The sequence below is a fragment of the Eurytemora carolleeae genome, unplaced genomic scaffold (assembly GCF_000591075.1).
Source record: "Eurytemora carolleeae unplaced genomic scaffold, Eaff_2.0 scaffold771, whole genome shotgun sequence".
In the NCBI taxonomy this organism is placed as follows: Eukaryota; Metazoa; Arthropoda; class Copepoda; order Calanoida; family Temoridae; genus Eurytemora; species Eurytemora carolleeae.
This window is the reverse complement of record NW_019396658.1, coordinates 4,251-29,205: the sequence shown is the minus strand read 5'-3', so window position 1 is coordinate 29,205 and position 24,955 is coordinate 4,251. Positions and strand designations below refer to the sequence as shown.

The 24,955-nt window shown below is 35.5% G+C and overlaps 1 protein-coding gene across 4 annotated transcripts in view; it reads left to right on the top strand.

Moving 5' to 3' along the window:
• The window catches only part of LOC111707018 (KICSTOR complex protein SZT2), a 29,196-nt gene that overhangs the window by 1,674 nt on the left and 2,567 nt on the right, over positions 1 to 24,955 (top strand). For 3 of the 4 annotated variants that reach the window (XM_023479994.1, XM_023479993.1, XM_023479992.1), the window contains 19 exons: positions 163 to 285; positions 437 to 583; positions 728 to 947; positions 1,170 to 1,266; positions 1,755 to 1,858; positions 1,913 to 2,258; positions 2,533 to 2,689; positions 3,082 to 3,281; positions 3,719 to 3,865; positions 4,021 to 7,958; positions 8,753 to 11,164; positions 11,239 to 11,372; positions 12,286 to 13,677; positions 14,061 to 14,228; positions 16,381 to 16,482; positions 17,747 to 17,929; positions 18,741 to 18,834; positions 19,286 to 19,348; positions 21,912 to 22,003. In XM_023479994.1, the coding sequence (XP_023335762.1) occupies positions 163 to 285; positions 437 to 583; positions 728 to 947; positions 1,170 to 1,266; positions 1,755 to 1,858; positions 1,913 to 2,258; positions 2,533 to 2,689; positions 3,082 to 3,281; positions 3,719 to 3,865; positions 4,021 to 7,958; positions 8,753 to 11,164; positions 11,239 to 11,372; positions 12,286 to 13,677; positions 14,061 to 14,228; positions 16,381 to 16,482; positions 17,747 to 17,929; positions 18,741 to 18,834; positions 19,286 to 19,348; positions 21,912 to 22,003 (10,119 nt within the window). The remainder of the gene's footprint in view (positions 1 to 162; positions 286 to 436; positions 584 to 727; positions 948 to 1,169; positions 1,267 to 1,754; positions 1,859 to 1,912; positions 2,259 to 2,532; positions 2,690 to 3,081; positions 3,282 to 3,718; positions 3,866 to 4,020; positions 7,959 to 8,752; positions 11,165 to 11,238; positions 11,373 to 12,285; positions 13,678 to 14,060; positions 14,229 to 16,380; positions 16,483 to 17,746; positions 17,930 to 18,740; positions 18,835 to 19,285; positions 19,349 to 21,911; positions 22,004 to 24,955) is intronic. The other variant, XM_023479995.1, reaches the window with a different exon arrangement.

The following is a 24,955-nucleotide window of genomic DNA, read 5'->3' as shown; positions in this document are numbered from 1 at the left end:
AGTTTTGTACAATATGTACACATTGCTATATATATGAGGTTTAGCCAAATATATAGTTCAGCTGAATTTGTTTTGATGAAATGCTCTTTGTCAAAATAATATATTTTTTATTTTACTACTAAAAAGTACTTATCTATCTAATCAATCAAATATTATATTTAGGTAACATCTGGGACCATGGTGACCTTCCTATCCCAGCAGTATAGGTTCGTCTACATGTTGGACTTTACTCCTTCCGTTGCAGTCACGGATATCAAGAAGAACTGTGTACTAGTTGATCAATTGGTGAGATAATTTGAAGTTTAATAATCTCATTCTCAAAATAGAATTTATTATCATAAGAGAAGATTAAATGAATACAATTTTCACTGTAAAAATTTTACTTTAGATTTGACATTTATATCATTAATAATATAATTAATAATTATTTATTTAGATAAAAGCTTTGAGAAGATCTCTAGAAGGGGTTATTCGTCCCTTCACTATTCCTGGTTCCCAGGTTTTATTTACTCCGGATATATACGTCACTGTGATAGCTTGGACTCCATTTCTCTGCAATGGAGCTCAGAAAGTTCTTCATCAAGTAAGCAAAACATTACTCGTATGTTATTGTTTATTTTTATCTAAAATTAAACTATGTCGCCCTTTAATAAAGGCTGTGTGAAAAGTTACTTAGAAAAAAGTTTTAAAAACTACGTTTTCCTCTTTAAGAATGGATTATTTACAGGGTTGGTTGGTGACCCCGGAGAATCTAGAAACATTTATGGTTGATGTTAAACAAGGTCTTCATGAACTTGAAGATCATGTTTCTAAGATCGCATCGTTTGTAATTGATGAGCTTGAGATGATCAAGCTTCAGTCCGAGAGGATCGTCGGAGATCTTTTTGAGGAGAGTGTTGAGGGATCACCGTTGGCTCCCAGTGTTCCAATGGCAGCTCCAGACACAGGTTTACAAATATATTTTTGTGTTTTATAAAAAGATATAGACTACAGAATTTATTTATTTTGAATTCGGTTATCAATATACTGTTATACATCGGTGAAGAAATTAAGTTTAGAGAATCGTCGTAAATTATTTGCGGCGTAAAAGTGTTTTTAGAATTTCTCTCTTTTTCAAAACAAGTTTATATAAACCTATAATACATTTTTCTAGATTAAACTTTGTTAAGGATTTGTGAATATGGTTCAGACAGGAATGTTAGCTCTTCAGCTCCTACCAGAGAACAGTTCAGCAACTATACTGATTATCACAGACGGAGTTATTAGGTTAGGACAGCAGAGATTTAGCAGTTTAAAGGGACTGTCCTTGTTATTTTAAGAGACCCTGCATTAAAAGAATAGCATGCCTGATATATTCAGTCAGATATCTGATAAATAATGTGGAAGATATCATCGTTTTTATATCTGGTGTTAAACCATATTGTTTCTGTAAACCGTAATACGCAATTCAAAAACTATCAAATTTCTAAAAGCAAAACATTGATATCTCATTTATTCTTGATCAGGCAAAGCTTTTAAGGTTACCGTTGTAAACCGGACATGCTATTTTATAATTGCATGTGAGGGTTAGTTAGAATTACAGTTCCTTAAAGGTAAAATTTTTTGGCTAATTAAAAAATCAGATTAATTACAGGGCTATAACAGCTCTTTAACAAGGGTTTGCTTTCCCAATTGGGTAGGTGGGAATTGATAGTTAAGCCGGGGAAAGAGTTTTTAAATAACCCCGGATTGATATCTTCTTTATTTTGTTTTAGCGTACCTGATGTAAATATAATGGATGCCCTACTGAACCAACTTCGATCCCGTAGTATCTGTCTCTCATTCTTAGAAGTCTCATCCTCATACCATCCTCACTCAGGTTCACATTTAATTTTTAAACCATTAAACTTTTCTCAACATTAATTATTTCCAGGATTTGGATACTGTCCTTACAACGAGCTCATGCAATTTATGTCCTTGGCAACCTCTGGGGCATATTTACCCCGAGTTCCTGAAGTTCACATTGAACCCTCCGAACCTTATCTCTACGAGATGAACCAGTATCATGAAGCTTTCCTAGCCTGGAGCTTCAGGAAGTGTTTGGAAGGAATTGAAATGAAACCTGCCTTGGTTCCGTCCGACCTTGATCTATGGAGGAAGGGTCGGTATACCGAGATTAAAAACCAGTTCTTCACCACGGTTGCTGAGGAGGCTCTGGTGTGTAAGAAGAGGTTAGAGATGACGGTTAACTCGACGCTTATCTCAATCCTATCCTGCAGGTCAATATATAAACTCTCAAAGAATTAACTATCCGCCCATCTCATTTGTCATAATTTTCTTTTTTCCATTTTTTCGTGGACTTTTTTTTATTGGTAATTTTTCTAAATTAAAGTTTTTTGAAATGACACTAATTTTGACCTTCACAAGTTCACATGGGGTCACATGAAGTCTTACACATAACTTTGTCTGGTCGGTTTAGCCGTTTTGACGTTTATTGGATACAAACATACATACAGTCATGACAAATATATTCATAGATGTCTTATGTTAAAGGTTACGTGAAGGATATACGGTAAACACCTTGGATCTGAAGGATAAGGAGATGAAGGTTAAGCTGACTCTACCCTGGAAGTACCACACGTTTATCCACTACACTATATCTTCTATCTGGAGTCAGGAGGGTCCTGAATCCACACGGTGCAGAGTAGAGGTGAGCATTTATGTAGGAGAATTCATAGTTTCGAAGATTTGACACTGAAATCGGCTGAAAGAATCATCAGATTGTCTGAATATCATCACAAATTGGTTCGCTTCAAATCAAAAACGGATACAAGAAAAAATGTCAGTGAAAGAGTTGTCTCTACTTGGAACATTTTACAAGTAAAATCAAGAACCAACAAACAGTAAACAAGAATATCGTCCTTACGACATAAAGTGAATAAAGACGAGCTATCTTCTATATGATCCTTATCTTAAAACAAATAAAACATTAAATTTCTGTAGTAAGAATTAGATGGAAAGAAAAATGATTCCGATATAGTTTTTATTATGTTTTCTATTCTTTTCAACTCGTGGTCTATGATTATAATCTTGTTTTTCCAGGTATCTGTTGAGGGTCCCTACGATATTATTTACGACATTGTCTGTCAGACCAATAAGAAGTTCTCTAGTCACTACCGAACCTCTGTGATAAAGAAGTTCTACCTGACCCTGCAGCAGCTGAACCAGACGGATAAACTCCTGGTTCACATCAACTCCTTTGCGTCACAGGCCAGCAACTACACACTCCCGGATACTATCAGGTTTATAACTTGGAGTTTTATCCTCCTTTCATAGTTGATAACTGCAATTATTTAAATCATCCCCAGAAACTTCCATTTAAAATTTCTTCATCTATTAAGTAAATAATCATTTTTAAGAACAGGAGTCAGAAGTAACTGATTTTTATGGTTTAAGAATTGGATAATATAAACTTCGACTATTTGATCCAACAGAATTCATAGTTAGAAATATCAAATGTTTACACCATCATGTAGCAAAGATATAAAAGGATTAAAAAATTAGAGTTTGTGACAAAAACTCTTCACCTTAACACCGCAATTCTTTTTGCTCCACCTTACATTTTGAATTACAAAATTTTCCATTAACGAATCTGTAAACCAAATAGAGGTTTTAAAAGTATTTTATTCATTTTTAAAACTTGAAATAAGTTTAAGGATTATAACATTTTTGTATACAGGAACGGTTTACCCCTGTTCACGCTGGCTCAGGGTACAGGAGCCCCTGTTCTCTACTCCCAGGATACAATACCATCCTTTGTAAACTTCTGGAGACCAATCTTCTCTCTTGATATCAATATCTGGCATAGATGGATGCATACCCATAGGTTAGTTCACGAGTTGGCAGTTTTGCCTTTTTAAATGTATTTGTATACTTTAATCTTTTCTACTTCTTGTTATCAAACTTACAAGTTTTAAAAGATGGGAATTTTGATTCTATCACGATTTTTCTAAATACTAAAGTCTATAATGTTTTTACTAGGATTACTCTGTTACTTCAACACGACCAACCACTGACTAAACATCTACTAATGTCCAGCAGTACAGGAAGGTACCATCCAGTCCTCTGTAAGAAGGCAGCAAGCAAAGTATCTGAACTCATCAAGAACTCGTCAGAGTTCTGTCTTCTAGAAAGCCATTCGTATATTTCTTTTATCAAGGATGAGCAGGGGCACCCGACCTCGTTCTATGTGATTAAGGTGACCTCTAAACCTCCCTGTCTCGTGGTCTGGGTTGCATTCCTAGGAGGGATACCTGGGTCAGAGCGTCACACAATTGTGTCAGATCTTGTCAGGAAATTAGAAGAACTTACGATGAAACAACGAGTTACCTGGCGAGATATTCCAATATATAAAATAAAATATTCATCAGAAACATCTCCCTTGGACATTGATAGAAAACCTAGCTCTAGATCCCATGTAACTTCAGGTTCATATTTCCCTGATGTTTTCTCATGCAATCTTCTAAATAAACCTGTTGAGAAAATCCTAGTCAGGTATGAGAATGTACCTTCGGACTACAGAAGCTTGTTGGGATCCTTACATACCAGAACTCAAGGTTCCTCTACAGCTCAGAAAATGGAAAATGAGCAGAGTAAAAATGCATCTGCTGCATTCCTCACCCTATCTAGATACTTGAACCATCAAAGATGGATCTATTCTTTACAGAATACTCCAAGTGTGGCAATATCTCCAACCGCTGTTAGTCGGATTCTCCAAACTGTTTGTAAAGCCCGGATACAAGAAGGGTTTACGTTTGCTCACTCTGCCAAAGGAGTTCAGAATATGGTGTTAGAGGTTCCAATGTGCGCGGACGGAGAAAGTTCTCGTGATCTAGTTCCTCAATCTTGTGTTATTCAATATATTATCTTCCCACCTCACACAACAACAACCAGCTCCGGAGAGAGTATCAGTGAAGAAGAGTTTCCTCTAGGATCTGTTAAAGACGATGCATCAAACGATGCTGATGGAGAAGTTCAGATAGTTCTGGAGGTCTGGACTGAACCCCAGGATGGAATAATAAGCCAACATCAGCACAATAAATATCTAGCAGGGAAGCAAAGTAGGGAAATATCGACCACCATGTTTTCCAAAGACCTGGAGTGTATATCAACCTTGGTAACATTTGAGCACCTAGTGATGATGTGTCAGAACCCTTGTATCACCTCCCCCCTTACTGACACTTTTTCAATCTCTCATATCTACACTAATCAGAACGCTTTTCTGCCAGAGAAAAGTTTACCATCAGTTGGAGCCTCTATACACGAGGTTCCATTTGCATTTGATCTGCTTAATCTACTTCCTAAAGCTGATCAGACAGAAATGATATTTTCTCTTTTTATTCAGAATTTGATTGGAGTCGTGCCAGAAAATTCATTTTCGTTGTTTAACTCTCTCAAGAGTACGGCGGACAGACCGAATGCCATGCTTTTTGAAAGTTTTATCAAAGAGCTGACGGAGGTTTCAGACAGGGAACTAAGCCTCTCATGCAACGACTGCAAAGCTCTTCCAGAAATCATTCGAAAACGTCATACATCGAATTTTCATCTGCAACCGAACCATAATGCATCTGGACGGAGGTCAATGCACTCCACCAGTGTATCTTCCCACCAGCCTCAGAGGACCGAATACAACTCACGGAGGTTTCCCAGTGGGAACTCTGTAACCAGCAGTCTTGCTGACACACATAGGGATAGTCACAGTCAACATGATTTTAGTAATAGTGAGTATGTGTGCGGAGATCCTAAATGGAAATGTTTTCTCAAAGCAATTAGTCCTACTCACATGGTTTTAACTCTTGTCCCGGCCTCCTTTGAGGATTTGAGAATACTTACAATTAGTCCTGACGTACTTGAAGGAAGCAATTCTGATATTGTAGATGTCATCAAAGAACCATTACCAACCTCGAACACTGAATTGATCGGGAATCTTGATGATATAAGCATAAACTCTTCAATTCCTAATCTAGAGACGGTACCTAAGGAACCGATGGAGTTAAGATCTCCAAGATTGGAAAATCTGCAGGGTATGAGTAGACAAAGGTCTGGATCTGATGTGTTTGAGATGAACCGACCAAAAATAGTTCCTATGCGTAAACTCTCTGGAGATCCTGGACCCATGCGGGACAGAACTGCTTCTCTGGATGGATTATCTCAGTTTCGTGCTAAAGCTTTGCTAAAGAAGAAGTTGAAGGAAGCGAGAGATAGGGATATGACAGATAGTATCGAACAGAAGCTTTCAAGTCCCATAGCGGAGGAAAATACAAGGAGACGTCATAGACCCCTGAGCAAGGATGAAGTCCCAGCTGTGGAATCCTTACAATGCTCATCTCCAATTATATCCCTAAATACAAGACAAGTAGTTGGATCTTTGAGTATCCCTATATATGTTTATGATTGTAGTTTCCTCGGTCTAACAAATAGTGTTATTTACAAAGAACGAGTAGAGCCTCCCAGAAATCATCATCTGAACTTTTTGTTCAAACCTGAAATCAGGAGTGAGAAGGAGGTCAGTGATGATCCCAGGTTTTCTACTCAGAAAACTCCTGAACCCGAGGGACCAACCTCGAATGAGTTTACAGATCATAGTTGCCATATTGATAAAGATGTAAAGCAGTGGTATCATGTTATCAAGATGATTTACTTTAAATCTTTTGTCAGTGTTCTTTTCCGCAGTCTGCAGCTTAAACTTCCCATTCATAGCTATGATATTAAACATGCTGTTGATTATTGTGACAATGACACTACCTATGATCTTGAACTTGAAACCTATGTGAAAGCTGTCTGCCCTCATTTATACCTTCAGAAAGAGAACCCCGAAGTACTCGATATAAATGCGGTGAAGTCCGCAGTGAGTTGCTTCAAGCAGGATAGCTGGCATAAATCGGTTCAGAAGAAGTTCTTAGAAATTGTTGGAAGTAAGTTTAGGTCTGTGCCAGGGCTAGAGGATATATTCTTCTTCTGTCCTCCTGGTCTTGACTTCGGAGAGTTGGTTAGGATGAGTTCAAGGAGACGGGATGAAACTAAATCCAGCGGGAGCAACTCTAAACATCTTAACTCTTATCGGCCTAAAGGGGAGGAGGAAGATGATAAAACTATTGAGTTTAGGTCTAACGTCTCAAACCAAAGTTTGAAGTTCAACAAAAGTCAAACGGAAACTGAAATAGAGACAGCGCAGAGAGACTTTCACAGTAGTTTGTCTTTTGTTTCTCAATCTGAGGAAGAATGGGACTCAGATGATGATGAGATTGATCGGGATTCAGACGAGTTTTCTCCGCCGCTCTTTATTCAGTTTTCCTTCTCTATTTCTCAGGAGAACCAGGATATCATTAGTGTCCCTGTAAGTTATCTTCCATCTTGTATGTGTGAGATATTTCAAGACAAAAACTTGCCTGATCCCGAGCAAGATATCCTGGTTGGAGCCCTGGGACTTAGGATAGATATCGTATGTATGACACTGCCTCAAAGTGTTCGGAATATTACGGAGAATGTCGGAACTCTAAGATCTACCTCTCTCTGCTCAACCTCGTCCTTTAGAAACTCACGAAGTGCACCTGAAGAAGATCTTGCAGATATACATGATCTCATCGGAGATGATATTGGTTCAGAGGATATATTATCCCATCTTCCAGCCTACCAGCACAAAGCTGTCATGGACATCAAGGATGAGTTGAACTGGATGCTTATGGACGAGATTGGGTTTGCTCTGAGTAAATCCTCTCCTCTCACCTACCAGACATTGGATTTTATCTGTAAACACGTTCAGGCCTCGACTAGAGATAGACCAGGATCTATGATGGAGGCTGTTGAGTTGGAGTTTGTGTTTGGCAAAGAGACAAGTTTGGGAAAATTCAAAGAACTGTTTGGGAAAATCAATGTTCAAGGTTTTGTACTGAAGCAGGAAAAAGAGTTTTACTATCTAGGTAAGAATTTTTTAGCTTCTAATAAATGAATAATTGATCATTTTAAATTAGTTTACAAGATTTTGTTATCAACAAATTTTAAATCTCAAGAAATTAACCCCCAAAAGAAAAAAAATTAAATTGCCTTTAAAGGGAGTGTTTGCGAAAAATGAATGGGGGTATAGGCTCAATGCGAAAAAAGCGCTTTTGATCGCTTCTAATCTTACTTCTATTTGTTGCGTCTATAAGGAGAAAGTTGCTAAAAACGACTAATACCGAAGAACGTAGTATCCATACAAATTCAGAAAGATGCATGATACGACTTAGACCGTAAAAAAATCTATTTAATTTCAAACAAATCATTCAGATATTACACCCTATGGTCATCGATTATCTTTCGCCACATTTGTATATAGACGCAACAGATAGAAGTGAGATTAGAAGCGATCAAAAGCGCTTTTTTATCGCATTAAGCCTATACCCCCTTTCATTTTTCGCGAACACTCCCTTTAAGCAATTAAGCTAATAAAATTATACTTTTTTAATTTGATTTAAAGCTGAGTTTATATATTTTTAAATATGATGCCGCACAATAAAACGGTAAGATTTATATTATTTTAAACTTCTTTTCCATGGTTTCAAACACAAGCCAGTTTTGATCCCAAAACCATACGCCTGTCTGCAAATGAAGATATTTTTTTATCTGGATGTTTTTGACCGATATATTACTAGATGAATGATTTGGATTGAATTTTCATCTTTTTATTTTATTAAATGTAAACAGAGTCACTGAGTACATACATCTTAATGTTTAGAGCGTTCACTAAATCTTCCTGTGGATGAGTACTGCCAAACAGGGAAACGTAAATACATGCGACAAGGTAGACAGATTCAACTTTCTCCAGTAAAGGAGACATACAATCAATCAATAGCTTTTGGGGAGGAGAATACAGGAAGCAGACAAGAGGAACATCTAGACTTGCCAGTTCAGTTTGATAAGTTTGATAAGTTTGATAAATTTGATAAGTATGATCTAGAGCTAAAGCTTGGCCCTGAGAAATTTTCCAATTCTCTAGTCCTGGATTGGAGGCTTATTGTCAAAATAGAAGAGGAGCGTGTTTTACTATTTGTACATCACAGGGAGCAAGATTTTCCTGTCCCCGCATGGAAATTCATCCAAGAGGAGTTGAAATCTCAAATTACTGATCTCTGTATCAAGGTGAACCAGGATCTCCTGCTCCAGGATCTAAATGAGACTCGTCTCTGTAACCGGCTCCTGGAACCGGAAACCAACGAAGACGCATGGAGGGACAATGGACGACAACTCTCCATGGAAGATTATTCTGATGCCCCTTACCTGGAAGCTAACCTTAACATGAGATGGGTTCCAGGAAAGTTTCATTGTCCTGAAGTTTGGAGAACCTCGTTTTCTCTTCATCCCAGACTGAAACAGGGTCAGGGACATATTCAATCCTGGGGTCTGCAAACAGTCAAAACAGTTTTACTCCACAACATGGTGTCTAATAGATCCGACATGTTTGTACACATGGACGATAAGAAGAATATTTACTACATAAAGATATCTGAACAGATGACACAAATTTATCCTCATTCTGTTATCAGCCGACAAACCTCCATAATCTCTAAAGAAGAAGATACGTTCTCAAGAACGTCTTCGGTTGGATCTTCTAAGCAAATGAGGAAAACCTCTTTAGATTACTACCGTGAGGATTCGCACCACGTCACCTCAAGATCTAACTCTGTCGGAGAGTCGGACCGGAGTAAGAATGAAGATCAGATAATTTTCAAGGTGTACGGTATAACTGAGGTCGGGAAGAATGTGAAGGAGGATCTGACAGCAGTATTGCAGAAGAAGCTCGACGACAAGGTGGTGGAAGTGATCAGTACAATGCTGAAGAGGAACATAAGGTGTAAACTGGCAACAGAGGATGTATTATTCCTACAGAAACCTGGTAGTCTACCAACCTCTACTCTTCAGTTTAAGGTTCATGTACAGGCAATGCCGTATCTGCTTGCCATTGTGTTCTATCTTAAACAGAACTTAGTTCATAACACTTTATTTATCCAGCCGAACTATACTGCTGGGAACACTAGAAGGTTCAAGGATACCAGTTCAACAGAAGATCATCTTCATCCCAACTCATTCGCCTCGGACGCAGATGTGTTTATTTACAATGATCACAACGAAAAGGGAGGTAAGAATGGTATTGCATGTTTAGCAATGTCCATTGTGGATGGAAAAGGAAATTTTTTCCGTCCTTGCTCTCATCCCAAACCTGTCAGTTCCTTATCTTCAACCCCTCCTAATATATCAGATCTAACCGAACTAATCCAAACGGAATTATACATTGAGGATGAGGAACCCAAGACTCCAGGCCCAGGTCCCATGGCACTAATCCAGTTCAAGGTTTGGGAGTCTGGTCGTGTAGACATGTCGAAGTTAACTTCACATCTAGAGAATGCAATAATGCATTCGCTTTGGGACGTTGTGGTAGAATTTAAACTTTTACCAGAGCCTATCTGTGTTGGAATCAATGAGGAAGACCTGGAAACTGACACAATAACAGATCTGAATTCTTCAGTAGATTTGGTATTTAACACGTCTATGGAGCTGGAGCAACTAAAACCAGAACCGAAGAAACTGACCTTGAAAAGGTTGAGTGAGGAAGCTATTGTCGCATACGGATACAGTTCAAGTTCTAGTGTTCCTCAGATAGTTGTGGTTGGAAAAGAGGCCAGCGAAGTTCTTGATCCTGAACCTGCGGATAAGGTTCCAACTCCTCTAGAACTTGGTGACCGAGGATCATTATCTGTGGTTATGCATAAATCCCTATGGAGTTGGTTTGAGGTTGGGAAAGATCTTGAATCACCATCCTGTCATAAACACAGTGTCAATATTTCAACTAAACATGAGTTCCCAACCCTGCTGAAGGAGCTTGCAAACATTATCCGTGATACTGTTCTTGACCTAGATGTTAAACTCTTCAATAAACAAACTCCTAAAAATATTTATCTTCCATTCTCCACCTCTAAACCAACAGATGAATTCTTTATTGTCGGACGGAATATAAAAACCTGGAAGCATGTTATTGATGAAAATCAGGATTTAAACTTCTTGAAAACTGCTTCTCCTGTCAACTTACAAAAGTTTCCTTCTCTCCTCCAAACCATGCCTCTTGGAGATTCCTCTGTATTCTATACTCCAGGTAGTAACCTACATTTAAATTTTTTACTTTATATTGATCGACCCTGGTAAGTTTTTAAAAACCAAATATTCCAGGCTCTGGGTTGCCACAGACTCCTGTAACTCCTGGTTCTGCTAGTTCTCCAAACCTGGCAGTAGGAGGGGGATTCTTGTCTCTCCAGGGGAATACAGAAATATTCATACCGAGGCAGAGAATTATCGTTGGGAAGGTTTGTTAATGTTTTCTTTTCTTAAATTATACAAAGTTTTTAAAGCTAAAATGTACGGTTTCAATTTATCGAAAACATGAATATTTAATTGGATAACCAGCAACTAGTGTTGTTAATTGTTTTGGTTTGTTTTATTAAACTTAAAATAAAACTTCAAACATTTCAAAACTGTTTTCTGTAAAGTTTGCTATCAGTAAACTTTGCCATATCTTTATCCTAAAATAATATGTTAAAACTAACCAAGAAACGATAATTTTTGCATATATTTTCTGTCAGAGCTAAAATGTAGTATATATAGTTGGAGAAGCAAATGCTTAAAATAGACAGTTTTGAAAACATTGCTTTTCCTCCAAATTTTGACACTATAGATTGACACTACCAGTAAATACTGGAATTGTTGAGAAAAAATATTTTAGCAAAATGTCGTCAAATTTTAAGCCATTCAGTGAAATACTTAGACTTTTATATTAATTTTTAGATATTAAGAAAACTATTGCAGGGGACATTAGTTCCAAACCACGTTAACACCGAGTGTTTGAAATGGGCACAAATTTAAAGATTGGGTGTTAAGGATCCCAGGCCATATCAAGAGTAAAAGTCGATAATAAAAACTATAACATTACGAGGACAGCCATTCCCATTCATAATAATGTATCAAAACCTTTGACCGTTTTCAAGACAATGTCCGGTTTCTCTTGAATATATCTCAAATTGGAATCATTGTCGCGTTTTGAGAACAAACCCCACTTTCCCGTTTTGAGTATAATCCGCAATTCAAATCAAAACTCCCTTTCATAATTTTCCACACACAAAAAATCACTGAAAACAAAAAATTATCGGGTAATTACGGGTTGGTAATGTTAGTCAAAAGGCGATAAAAGATTAAAACCACGTGTATTTTTTTCTATTTTAGGTGAATAAAGAGAGCATAGAATTTTACTTCTACAATATATCCCGAGATTGTGTGGATAAACTCAAATCTCTGACTTCAGGATTAGGAGATTGGTTTACAGCAAGATCCTGTTTACTCTCCTCCATAGTATCCCAGAAACTAGGACTCTTCCACAACCAAGCCTTCCTCCGAACCCAGAAGAAACCTCTGCGTGAACGGATTGGAGAGCGAGGACAGGTTGAGAACCTTCTCAAGTATAATTCTCCGGGTGCTGTTCCAACTGGAAAATCCAAACCTGAGGAATTGGCTGATTTTCAATTTGTGTTCAGAAACGCTAAGATAGATTATCCTGATAGAAAGAGGTTAGCAGGGACGGATATTCTAATGGAAGCAGAGAAACAAATTCATCGGATTAATAATTCTGAGAGTAAACAGTATCTTCAGGCACTCTACCATCTCTGGAATTCACGAGGTGAAAACTGCAGTGTTAACTACACAGAGGATTTGATTAAATATTTCAAACAAAAATCCAGAATGCTCCACTACGTCTTTACTCCTCTACTCTTCCTACCTCTATGGAGGATGAATGCTAATAAGACGCGAGATCACGGAGCGGATTCACATTCTCCGACTACAGCTGAGGAGGAACCTTCGTCAAAACCAACAGCTAGTTCGGTTCAATCTGAGAAAACAAGACACACCTCTGGGAATTCATTCCAGAAAGAGAAAACCAAACGGTCCAAGTCTGTAACGAGCCAATCAGGATTTTACGCCTCGAGTCCAACCGGAAAATCTCCGACAGGTTCGCCTAAACCTGTCAGGGTAAACCTGGATGAGAAGTTTCATCTTGATCTCGTCTCCAACTTCTTCCAGGAGTATGAACAATACCTTCAGACTCTAGGATTTACTCTTATAAATATCAGTCATCCCAAGGCAACCAGGAAGACCCGGAACTCTATGGAGAGTTCTGTTGACCGTCCTGTTCTAAGGAGAAGAACTGCAACAAGCTCTTCAAAGATGAAATCGAAGGTTGTTTATCTTCAGAAGTCTTTGCTAGGTGGTCTTCTCATATTTGAGATTGGAGTATCTGAACCCTTCTTCTACACCAAGTTTCATGCTCTAGAGGCACAGAGGTTACATCTCTCCTTCTCCAATCATAATATCAGTCATAGAAACTTCACAACAACATTTCTGGAAGAATGTGATAACATTAAACTACTGATCCATCTTCACAGTTTCACGTATGATTATCATCTGAGAACTGTGTCTGGATATATTGGACAAAAACCTTCTCAGCTGAGGAAAGGTTTCCATGTTGTTTCCTTCCTTGAAGATTTCATGAAATATTACAGTAAAGGTCCAAACTTTGCTCGGAATTTTATTCATACTGGTGTTCTCCATATCATTAGTCAGGTAAATAAAACAAGATGGAAGGATGGCTAAAATATGGGGAAACATTTTTTTAACAATTAAAAAAAGCTTTTCATAAAATAAATACAAAAATGTATAGCAGAATTGTATCTCCGGTTTACCTATTTCACACTAGTATAAGCTGGCATGAGAACTAGAGCGCCCCCCCCCCCCTCCCACACACACACACACACACAAACACACACCAACTCAAAGGCAAAGCAATTCTAGTGGGAAACGGCATTTCATACAAATGTGGAAACACTACTTTATAAAACCTTTCAGTCCTAGTTTAAACTTTTTTTACTTATCTTTAAACAGATAAATTCTGGGGCGGGGGGGGGGAGGGGGAAGATGCGGTATAAAAACATTTTCTTTGTATTCAGGGTGTATCTCCCGTCATACTGTACAACTACCTCCTCTCCCACGAGAAGCAGTACAACATGGAGGTGATCAGGATGGAGCCGGTGTTCGTAGATCCAAACTCTGAGTTTGACAATGAGTTTATACTTGTCCAGATCTCGAACCATAAAGTTAGCTACAGGGATCACCAGGTAATTTTGGTTTCAGACTCAATCAACAATATTCTCAGTTGCTTAATGTTCAAAATATATTAATTCTTAAAATGGATTTCATTCATTGGCGAAAAAAATCGTATTTTTCTTGGAACACATTCGATCCAATGAGACTGTGACACTTTGCAAAAAAAAAATATTATATATATAGACATTTATATTTTAATCTTTAAAACGTATATAAATTGTTTTACATCATTAATCTTTAAATAAAATTAACGCATAGTGTTATACTTTTTATTATACTTTTTATATATACTTTTTATATATACTTTTCAGAGACGATGCACGTATACGTAAGCTATAATGGACAGATAAATTTTGCCAACTACACTGTTTTTGTGGGTAGATTTTTTTTCTATAACAAGTATTATCACTTCTAAGAAGAAGAACACTCTTAATACAGAAACCAATATTTTAAAACTGCATCATCACTAGGCTTATTCTGTTCAGACGTGTTTCATGCATGTTAGATATTCAGAAAATTCGTGGGGAGAGGGTAACATCCCCCCATTCCCCATTTCCTTTGTATGTATCATAAGTATAATAAAGTTGTAATCTCTGTTAGGGTGTTTGTTTGTCCGATCATAACTCAGGAACCCCTGGACCGATCTGCCTCAAATTTTTATAGGGTAGTTCGGGAGACCCACGAGAATGTTCTTAGTTCTTAGCTTGATATTGTTAAGTTAATTGTGGGTTGACTTTAATAGCGAAAATTTAGTTTCCCGGTAAAATCGTTCAAGTATGGGTAAACGGCGGGAGTAACTGTTACAGTGACCTCGGCAGCGCAGTATATATATGTATAAATATATATAATATATATGTATATATATGTATTTCAGTTTTTAACTTCACATTTTTATTAAATAAAGAATTATACTAAACATAATGTTTCACGTCTATCATGACGATCCTGAGTAGTTACAATTCTTTGAACAACTAAAATTTCAAGATTTTTTCATCACATATTGCGTATTTTCTAAAAAATTATTATTACAAACATTTCTTTGCAATGATTTTCACTTTTTAAAAAATACAGCACTTAACTGCAATATACAAATTATTAGATACTTATAAAAACATGATCACATTTTGCTAAATCGATGATAATAGATATTTTCTTCTATGCCGACATGTATTTATTAATTCACTGCGCTGATTTTGAAGATGATGATGTGTAAATGTGAGGATAAGGGTTTTTTTCTGTGATGCATAAATTGCATCGCTTCTTGGTTGGATGATATGAGGGTGCATACATGTCGATAAACCATTTTATTTCATAAGGTTTATTTTGATCCTTTAATTTCCAAATGTACTTGGAAAGTGTCGAACTTTCTTTGTATTTCTGATTCCTAAAAGATGATGTGTGATTCATGTATCTTTCTTTAAATGTGTTAGAAGCCAAACCAATATATGCCACTGTATCTTGGTCTGATTTTATTTCTGCTCTGTACACGATAGATTTGATTAAACATTTTCCATTTAAAGGACAACTATTTTTCCCTCTGCAGTTACATTTCTTTTTAGGCATTACATTATTTTGTTATACATAATATATATTATCCAAAACCAGATTAATAATTATTTATTAATATTTCTTATAACTTTTTAGTCAAAAATAGTTTCTCCAAATAGTTCTTAACAAATAAAATCTTGTTATATGGATGAGTCCCCAAAAACCCAAACTAAAAGAACAGAAATAGAAAAAAAATCAAAGAAAAGATCAAAAGGATCCAAAGATACTAATCAATATGTGTATATTGATGTGCTAGATATTCGTAAAATAACCTAAAAATTATCAGCATAGATATATGAGAAATGTATTATGTACATTGTACATAACATATAGATATATGAGAAATATATTATGTACATTGTACATAATATATAGATATAACATTTTTAATCTTAATGACAGAAACAATCTCAAGAACTGACGACGAGGGTCAACCCAGGCCGAAATATATTTTCAATAAAATTTGAAACTAACATCTACTTTATTTACTCTTCTGAGGTTTGGTCCATGTAACATTCTACAATATAAATATACTGACAATAATAAAAAAATTCTCTTATATATTCTACCAGGACTTTTGAGAATAATCTGAGCATAAACATTAATCTTTCTCAGGATGCCAAGCGTGTTGATGATTTTGACGTTTCTCTTATCCTGTCATATGATCCTTGTCCAGCGGATTTAACGGAAAACCAGAAGAATGTTTTGTCTCTCAAGGTAACCATTTATTAACATGGTGTCCCAATATACGAGGGAATTGAGCAAGGGTGTACACAGGACGGGGCAGTGCTTCCCCTCCTTAAACTCAGATCTATCACACTTAAAATCTGAAACTTAAGAGTGAGGAACATAAGAAAAAGTTTTCTGTTTTAGTTCTGCTAGTTTTGTTTGAAGGAGAGATAAAGTAGTGCTTTTATTGTAATTGGACTGTATGGACTGTATGTGTATTGTGTACCTTTAATGTATCCAAGTAAATCCAAATTTTTATTTTGTCCCCCCCCCAGGAGCTCCTAGGGGGGGGGGGCAAAAAAAAACCACCCTCTAGATGTATTTCTGTGTACGCCCTTAGAATGAAATTACGAATTTTATATCCTCTTTTTTGTGAATTACATTGTAATACCTGATTTGTTAAGATAATCATGTCTGCTAGAGTTAATTTATAGAAACGGTTAAAGGCTGTATGATGTGTCTGTAATGTTACTGCATGATGAAAAGTAAATACGGACAACTGTAGTTTGTTTATGTACAGGAATTTTCTAATCTCACTGAATACAACGGTGTGCAATTAAAACATAAACAAATTCTAAACTCGAGCAGACAAAAATCGAACGAATGCGAGCTTTCTCAATAATATATGGTGTCACTTGATTAAAAAAATTTTATAAGACTATCTCGAAATTGTCACTCAATTTCAATGTTTATTGGCCGGGATACCCTGTAGTACAACAGGCAGAATGTTATTAAGTTTTTATCTTTGTACTTTATTTGCATCAATGTATCCTATTAGATAAAGCTGCAATGTATGTAAATTGTAAATCCTCAATTAATCTTCTCATTGTGCCTTGTCATTATCTCAATAAATGCAATCTCATAAGTTCTTCCGGATATAAATGTAAATTAACTTTAGTTTATTGTTGAAGGGAGTGCCCGGCTATGTAAGGTAGTTGAACTGACAACACGTATCCCCACCCCCCCAAATTAGGAGTTTTGAACGTCGAATTTGCGCTCAAACTCATGATTTACATATCTTTAAAAAGTTTAATATGTCTCAAATGAATCCGAAAGAAGTTTTCCACAACACTGCATACTCAATACTCAGTTCAACTACCTTACATAGCCCTGTCACTCCCTTTAAATAGCAGCAATTGTTTCTGAATTAAGTTTTGTAATGGGTTTTTAAATGTTGCTTGGTTCAGTATTTAGATTTGTTTTCGTTAAGATCAGTTTTATCTATAATCTAATTCAATATTTCAATATTAAGTACTTTGTGGTGATGACCTCTAAGCGTGATCTACTGCCTATGCTTGACGTGGAGAAGAAGCAAGGGAACTTCAGAGCTGTAGTTTCTGCTGTTGTTAACAATAGTCTCTTCAAGATCTCTACTCCAGTCAACCCTCCCTCAGGGCTTGTTATACCTAGAGCTCCGACTCCGCCTCTTATCCAGGTAAAATGGCGTCCCATATCATAGTACGCGCAGATTACGATTAAGAATCCTGTATTTTTTATGGCTGGTGATATAATCTTTTAAAATTTTCAGGCATATTCATAAAAATTTCAATTAAGACATTTGTACGATAGAACCAATATGTTCTGTGATACATCCATTACGGAGCTATGTCATTTGTCCTACAAATCGTTTGTCTTACACATCATTTATCCTACCGGGCGGGGAACCATGATTTGTCCTACATATCATTTGTCCTACCGGGCGGGGAACCATTATTTGTCCTACACATCATTTGTCCTACACCTTAGTTGTCCAACACTTCAGTTGTCCTACGGCTCAATTGTCCTACACATCATTTCTCCTACAGAAAGAAGATATCATCATTTGTCCTACACTTCTATTGTACTCATCAATTGTCCTACAGAGAGAGAGAGAGAAACATCATTTGTCCTATAATTCAATTGCACTCTACATCATTCGTCCTATAATTCAATTACACTCTACATTATTTGTCCTACAGAGAGGGGATACAATGATTTGTCCTACAATGGATAATATCATTTTTTCTACATTCATGTTTAAAAAGTTGAATTTAATTTCTTTTAATATGTTCAATAATATGCTGCCATGACACCCTATTTTAGGTTAGGTTATGTTAACACAATTTCTGGGCCAAGCGCTGCGGCTAGGATGGCCTAAAATGTTAAATAATGAGCTGTCTGATCTGGAATCTGGATTAATGAAGGAGGATGGAATTAAATATTGATAAAATATACATTTTTTGCAATCATGATTTGTTTTTATTAAGGCCCTGCTTCCTTCTGAGACTGGTGGAGAACTAGAGTTGGAGAAGGGAGCTGAGGAGGATACAGGAGGAGGAATGATCAAATCTCAAATTCTCAGTAAGTTTTTTAATGTTAAAAGGATTGTATGCTTAATTTCTAGTGTCCCTCCATGCAATAATGGGTATGTCCGATCCTTAAACCCTTTATCAGATCAATAATTTGGAACATATTGTCGATTTTCTAGGTTATAAGTAAGTAAGTATTAAGTTCCGATTATTTTATATATTTTTCTGCCGTAGAAATGCGCAAGTCACTTTTGTAGAGAAACCACAGTTAAAAATAGTTTTCGAAATTATAGACATTAATAAAAAATTTATACTTGATCAGAAAAGCTTATAAGGGTACCGTTGTGAATCATACATTGTTTCTTTGCATGGAGGGTTACTTCAAATTACGCTTACAGTCCCTTTATTACTTTCTTATTAGTTAAATACACTTTTCTCCTTTTCTTGAATTGAAGATGAGTTTGAGTTTAATCCTAACTTTTATTTTTTTCCCGTTTTTCCAGGAAAATCAGCAATCTGGAAATTCAAGTTTCTTCTGGAAAAATATCCAAAATCCTCAGATAACTGTAATTTACGCACAAATACTGTACTGTCACTTTATTGGGTTTTTATATATTATTCCTTATTAAGACAGGAATTGAATATATATCAAGGATAATAACCTTGGGGAAAACTTAATTTTCTGCCTAAGAATAAGTTTTCCCCTGAAAACAATACAATATGCTACTAACCAATACATCAATTAGAATTTTGGGATTTTTCACTACGCATATACAGAGAGTTTTTGTTAAATCAAATAAACTCAATCCAAAGATTTTGCTCCTAAATCTGAAACTGGACATTCATAAACCTGGAAATGAATACAAAATATTCTCAATATGACATCTAATCCTTAACGTTCTTGTAATGTATTGTACAAAATATTTAGTAGATAGTTAGTAGAAGCTAGGGGCTGCACTCTCTAACATGTACATATTAAGAATAGATGAGGTGGCGGTATAAATACTGTACATGTCTACACAAGCTGTGTGCTGTGGTTTTCTGGTATCTTAGCTAATTTATACCAGAAGATATTTTGGAAACCATTTTACACTTGGTATCACTTTGGGCTATTCAGGGCAGAGCAAGGGATTAACTGATAATTTACCCAATAACATGACGTTGCACCTATTCACTAATAATGACCTTAATTATTACAAATAAAGTCCTGAAGATTATATTAGAGCCTCTGCATTAAACATAGTAATTTAAATGTCAATGAAATGATTTACCAACGAAAGATACAAGTTTAAAGCTTAAGAAAACCATGAATGAAAGAACGTCTCTTAAGTCTCTTATTTTGTGGAAAACACTGTGTAACTTCCTGTTCTTAGATATGTTTCTATTACCCTGTTAAAACAGTTCAACTAAGACCCAGAATCCCAACGGTATTAGGTATTTTCCCAAGGACATTTTCCCAAAGGATAAATTTCAAGTGTCAATTTCCCAAAGGTTAGGTTAGGCCTTCTGAGGCACCACAGGCTGCAACGAGGGCCGAGCGCTGTGGCTAGGATAGGCTAGGGGGCCGAGCGCCGCTGCTAGAACATGCTAAGGGCCGAGCGTTGCGGTTAGGACAGACTTGGGAAGTTGTCACTTGGGAAATTGCCTCTTGGGAAAATGCCTTTGGGAAAGTACCTAACATCTATCCCAACAAGAGAGCTAACACTCATGGTTCCAAGTTCATGTATACTCAGACTGGATTAATTCTCCAAAATACTGGGCATAGTTTAGATGATGTAACATTAACCATCTAAACTGAGTCCTAAACCCGAGAGTATTTGCAATAAGAAGATCTACAGAAAAATAGTAAACCTTACTCCTGTTGTAAATATTGCTTAAAATCCTCAAGCTTTGTTGAACCTGTTAATATTCATATTTTGGTGGTGGTGGTTGACCCTATTCACAAGACCTGATCATTATTGTCCAGTTATCATCTACCGAACAACCCTTAATTCACGGGCAAAGGTTTTATTTTTAAGATAAATTTATTTTTACATAATCAATGTTAAACATCTTGTTTTTATCATATTTTTGCACCAAATTCACAAAATTCAAAAGATTTTTGGTTTTTTGGCAAACAACACTATTTTTTTGAGAGGACTAATCGGTGATTCACGGACATCTTTAAGTATTAAGATTGGTACAATCGTGTTTCTATTTTCAAAAATTGTGGTATGTTGTGAAATATTTCTTATCGGTAAACAACCATTTTAAGAAATCTGCAGTTTGGTTTTTGCTTATCAAATTGGGTTGTTCATTGTTTATGGGGAAAGAGGCCACTGAAAATGCAGAAAGCCGTTCAAAATATTTAGATTCTACCCAAAGAGAATAGAATATATATTAGAGGGGAATTTACTAGAAAAAAGTGTAAAACGGCCATTTTGTTGTACTGTTTCCATACTGCAGGTGTACTTTACATATTTGTGCTATATAACCTTTTGGGCCCTGGAATATCATTTTAAAGAAAATCTAAAATTAATATTAATAGAAAACCAAATTATGAAATTGGCTGGTTTCATGCCTTTCACTTTACAAACGATGATTTTCCGTTATAACTATAAATCAAATGATGTTTTTTTATTCACCTAATTCATTTTATAAAGTTTATTTAACAGCTTAAAAAAATCTAAAGTCTAAATTCCACTCTAATATATATTCTATTCTCTTTGATTCTACCCCATCTCTTGAAATAGATATTGCTCTTATATTTGTTGAATTGGGTTAACTGCTTAACTATTCTTATTCCCTTGTCTTCCTTATAGCTAATATTAAGTTCCGCTGAAAACTTCCCATGTTAATTACGCTGGTTTGGGATTTTCTGAACTAATCATTGGTTGCTTATCTATATACACATATAATATATATCTTATATACGAGCTGAAGTGCCCGGCGTTACTCGTGGAATTTTAGAAGCATTTGAGAAAAAAAATTGATTTTGAAAAAAATGAATGTTTTAGTCTATGTACACTTATATACATACAAATATATGTATGAGCCAAGAGCTTTATTATAAAGATGTATATTTTTTATATATATATGTATATATATATATATATATATATATATATACATTCATTTATCATTTTCTAGGTAAACTGACTGGGATAAGGCGTGAATCTGTAAACTATGTTGGATATTATTCACAACATGAAGAAACAATGAAGGAAGTTATTCTCTCACAGGTTTGTAATATTTAACAAGTTTGATCCGTGAATAATTTAAAGATTTTCGAAATTTTTTTTTAAATTATAAGCTGTTAGTCTTAGGTTTCATTTTTAACTAAAATTTTGGATCAGCGATTATTACTTTTGAAGCTAAAGCAATTTAAAAAAAATATATGCATTGAAAAAAAACGAAAAGAGAGCTACGGGTACCTCCGTACGAACCTTGCCCAGACCGCAAAAATAATTTTTTTTTTAAATTTTCTTTTTGAAATCAGTTGGTACAATCCACAGCTCGCTATTTCAATCAAATTTTTTTATCTAACCCACCAGGGTACAAAAATAAAACATTTTTTGTGAATCTGAAATTACAAAAAAAAAACTTTTAAAAAGTCATCACTTTAATTAATAATATTTTTACTTTAGAAATGATGTTCACGCTTTCATATGTTATTAGTCCATTTATATGATAGGTTCAAGGTATTAGGTAGTTAAATAGGCCAAAAATGTTGTAAGTTTTTTTCAGGGGGCCTTCTAAGGGACTGTTCACGCAAAAAAAGAACACATTCTCAAATGTAAACTTATGTCTTAGAGAGCACAAGCCGTCCAAGGTATCGTTTTATAGGTAAAAGCATATGCATGTTCAACAATGATATCATTTTTAGAAAAATTTACCACCAAGGTCATTATCCGCAAATTTGATTTCTAAGGGGTCATTTTAGGAGGTCTAATTATATTAATAGCACACAAACATCGTCATGGGTGTCTAAACAGGGGTAAACGCCCATGGTAAATCCATTTTCAATCTTTTTTTATGAAAATTTGACTCCCGAGGTCACAACTGCCCATTTTGACCCCCAAGTGGTCATTTTGGAGGCCATATTATATCAATAGAGCACTCATATCGTCATGGGTACCGAAATAGGAGCAAATCCACATGGTGAATCCATTCTTACTATTCTTATGTCATTAACATTTCCGTCGACGGCACTTTTGACCTTTTTGACCTCCAAGTGGTCATTTTGGAGGTCATATTATGTCAATGGAGCACTCATACCGTAATGGCGAATCGTTTCTTACTATTTTTTGTCAATGCATGCTAAAGAAAATCCGCCGAATTTAGAGTAAATTATTCCCAAATATGGTCGCCCACATAGGTGTTCCTTTGGCTTTTCTTAGAGTTTAGATTGAGAACAGTAGATGTGTTATCAAACTTTTTGACAATGTCTCGGACAGCTTGCTTAGATGGAACTCTGGATTGAGGGAATTTGACCGTAAAATCTTTTCGAATATTAAAAAATCTAGTATTCCTTCTCCCAGTTGAATGTACGGTGTAAGGTTTATAGAGTTGGAGAGAACTGTGGTCGGGGCACCATTTCAGATTTATTAAAAATAATTGGGAACTTTTTACTCTAAATTCGGCGGATTTTAATATTAATTATAATAATAATTAATATAATTAGACCTCCTAAAATGACCCCTTAGAAATCAAATTTGCGGATAATGACCTCGGTGGTAAATTTTTCTAAAAATGATATCATTGTTGAACATGCATATGCTTTTACCTATAAAACGATACCTTGGACGGCTTGTGCTCTCTAAGACATAAGTTTACATTTGAGAATGTGTTCTTTTTTTGCGTGAACAGTCCCTTAGAAGGCCCCGAAAAAAACTTACAACATTTTTGGCCTATTTAACTACCTAATACCTTGAACCTATCATATAAATGGACTAATAACATATGAAAGCGTGAACATCATTTCTAAAGTAAAAATATTATTAAATAAAGTGATGACTTTTTAAAAGTTTTTTTGTAATTTCAGATTCACAAAAAATGTTTTATTTTTGTACCCTGGTGGGTTAGATAAAAAAATTTGATAGAAACAGCGAGCTGTGGAGTGTACCAACTGATTTCAATAAGAAAGTTTTTAAAAAAATTATTTTTGTGGTCTGGGCAAGGTTTTAATGCATATTTTTTTTTAGATTGCTTTAGCTTCAAAAGTAATAATCGCTGATCCAAAAATTTAATTAAAAATGAAACCTAAGACTAACAGCTTATAATTTTTAAATTTTTTTCGAAAATCTTTAAATTTTTCCATACTCTATGAACGAATGAAAATGAGACGTGAAAAATTCGGGAAATCGATTTTCGACTTACGCTCAAATAATTGGTTGTAACAAAAAAAGTATGAAGCCTAGAAAGAAAAATTTCACATAATGAAATAACTGAAATATAGAGCTTTCGAATGACACCTTGATCGTAAAAGTTGAACAAAAATTGTTTCCTCAGTTACTTATACCCCTACTGCACATTTTTCGCGATCACTGGACAATCTTAAGAAAAATTAACTTAATCCGTCGGAACTAAAAAGTTAAGTGCCTTCTAAAGGGATTAAGAATAAAAATTTCCAACCTCAGTATTATATAATTTTATCGGATTTTTGATTCAAACTCAGCTTTTAGAATTTTTGGAAAACATTTTTTAAATACTTTTTTTTCGTTGTTTAGTTGTGCATTTTGCCCAAGAAGTTTGCAAATGACGGCATTTTATTTCTTTATTCAATAAAACTTAAAGAACGAGAGCTCATGTCTGATTAAGGATTAAGGATTAACCGCCATTATTATTATTATTATGAGAGCTCATGTCTGATCACTACGGATTAAGGATTAACCGCTATTTTTATTATTATGAGAGCTCATGTCTGATCACTACGGATAAAGGATTAACCGCTTCTATTATTTTTATTATAATGAGAGCTCATGTCTGATCACTACGGATTAAGGATTAACCGCTATTATTATTATTATGAGTGCTCATGTCTGATCACTACGGATAAAGGATTAACCGCTATTATTATTATTATTATGAGAGCTCATGTCTGATCACTACGGATTAAGGATTAACCGCTATTATTATTATTATGAGAGCTCATGTCTGATCACTACGGATAAAGGATTAACCGCTATTATTAT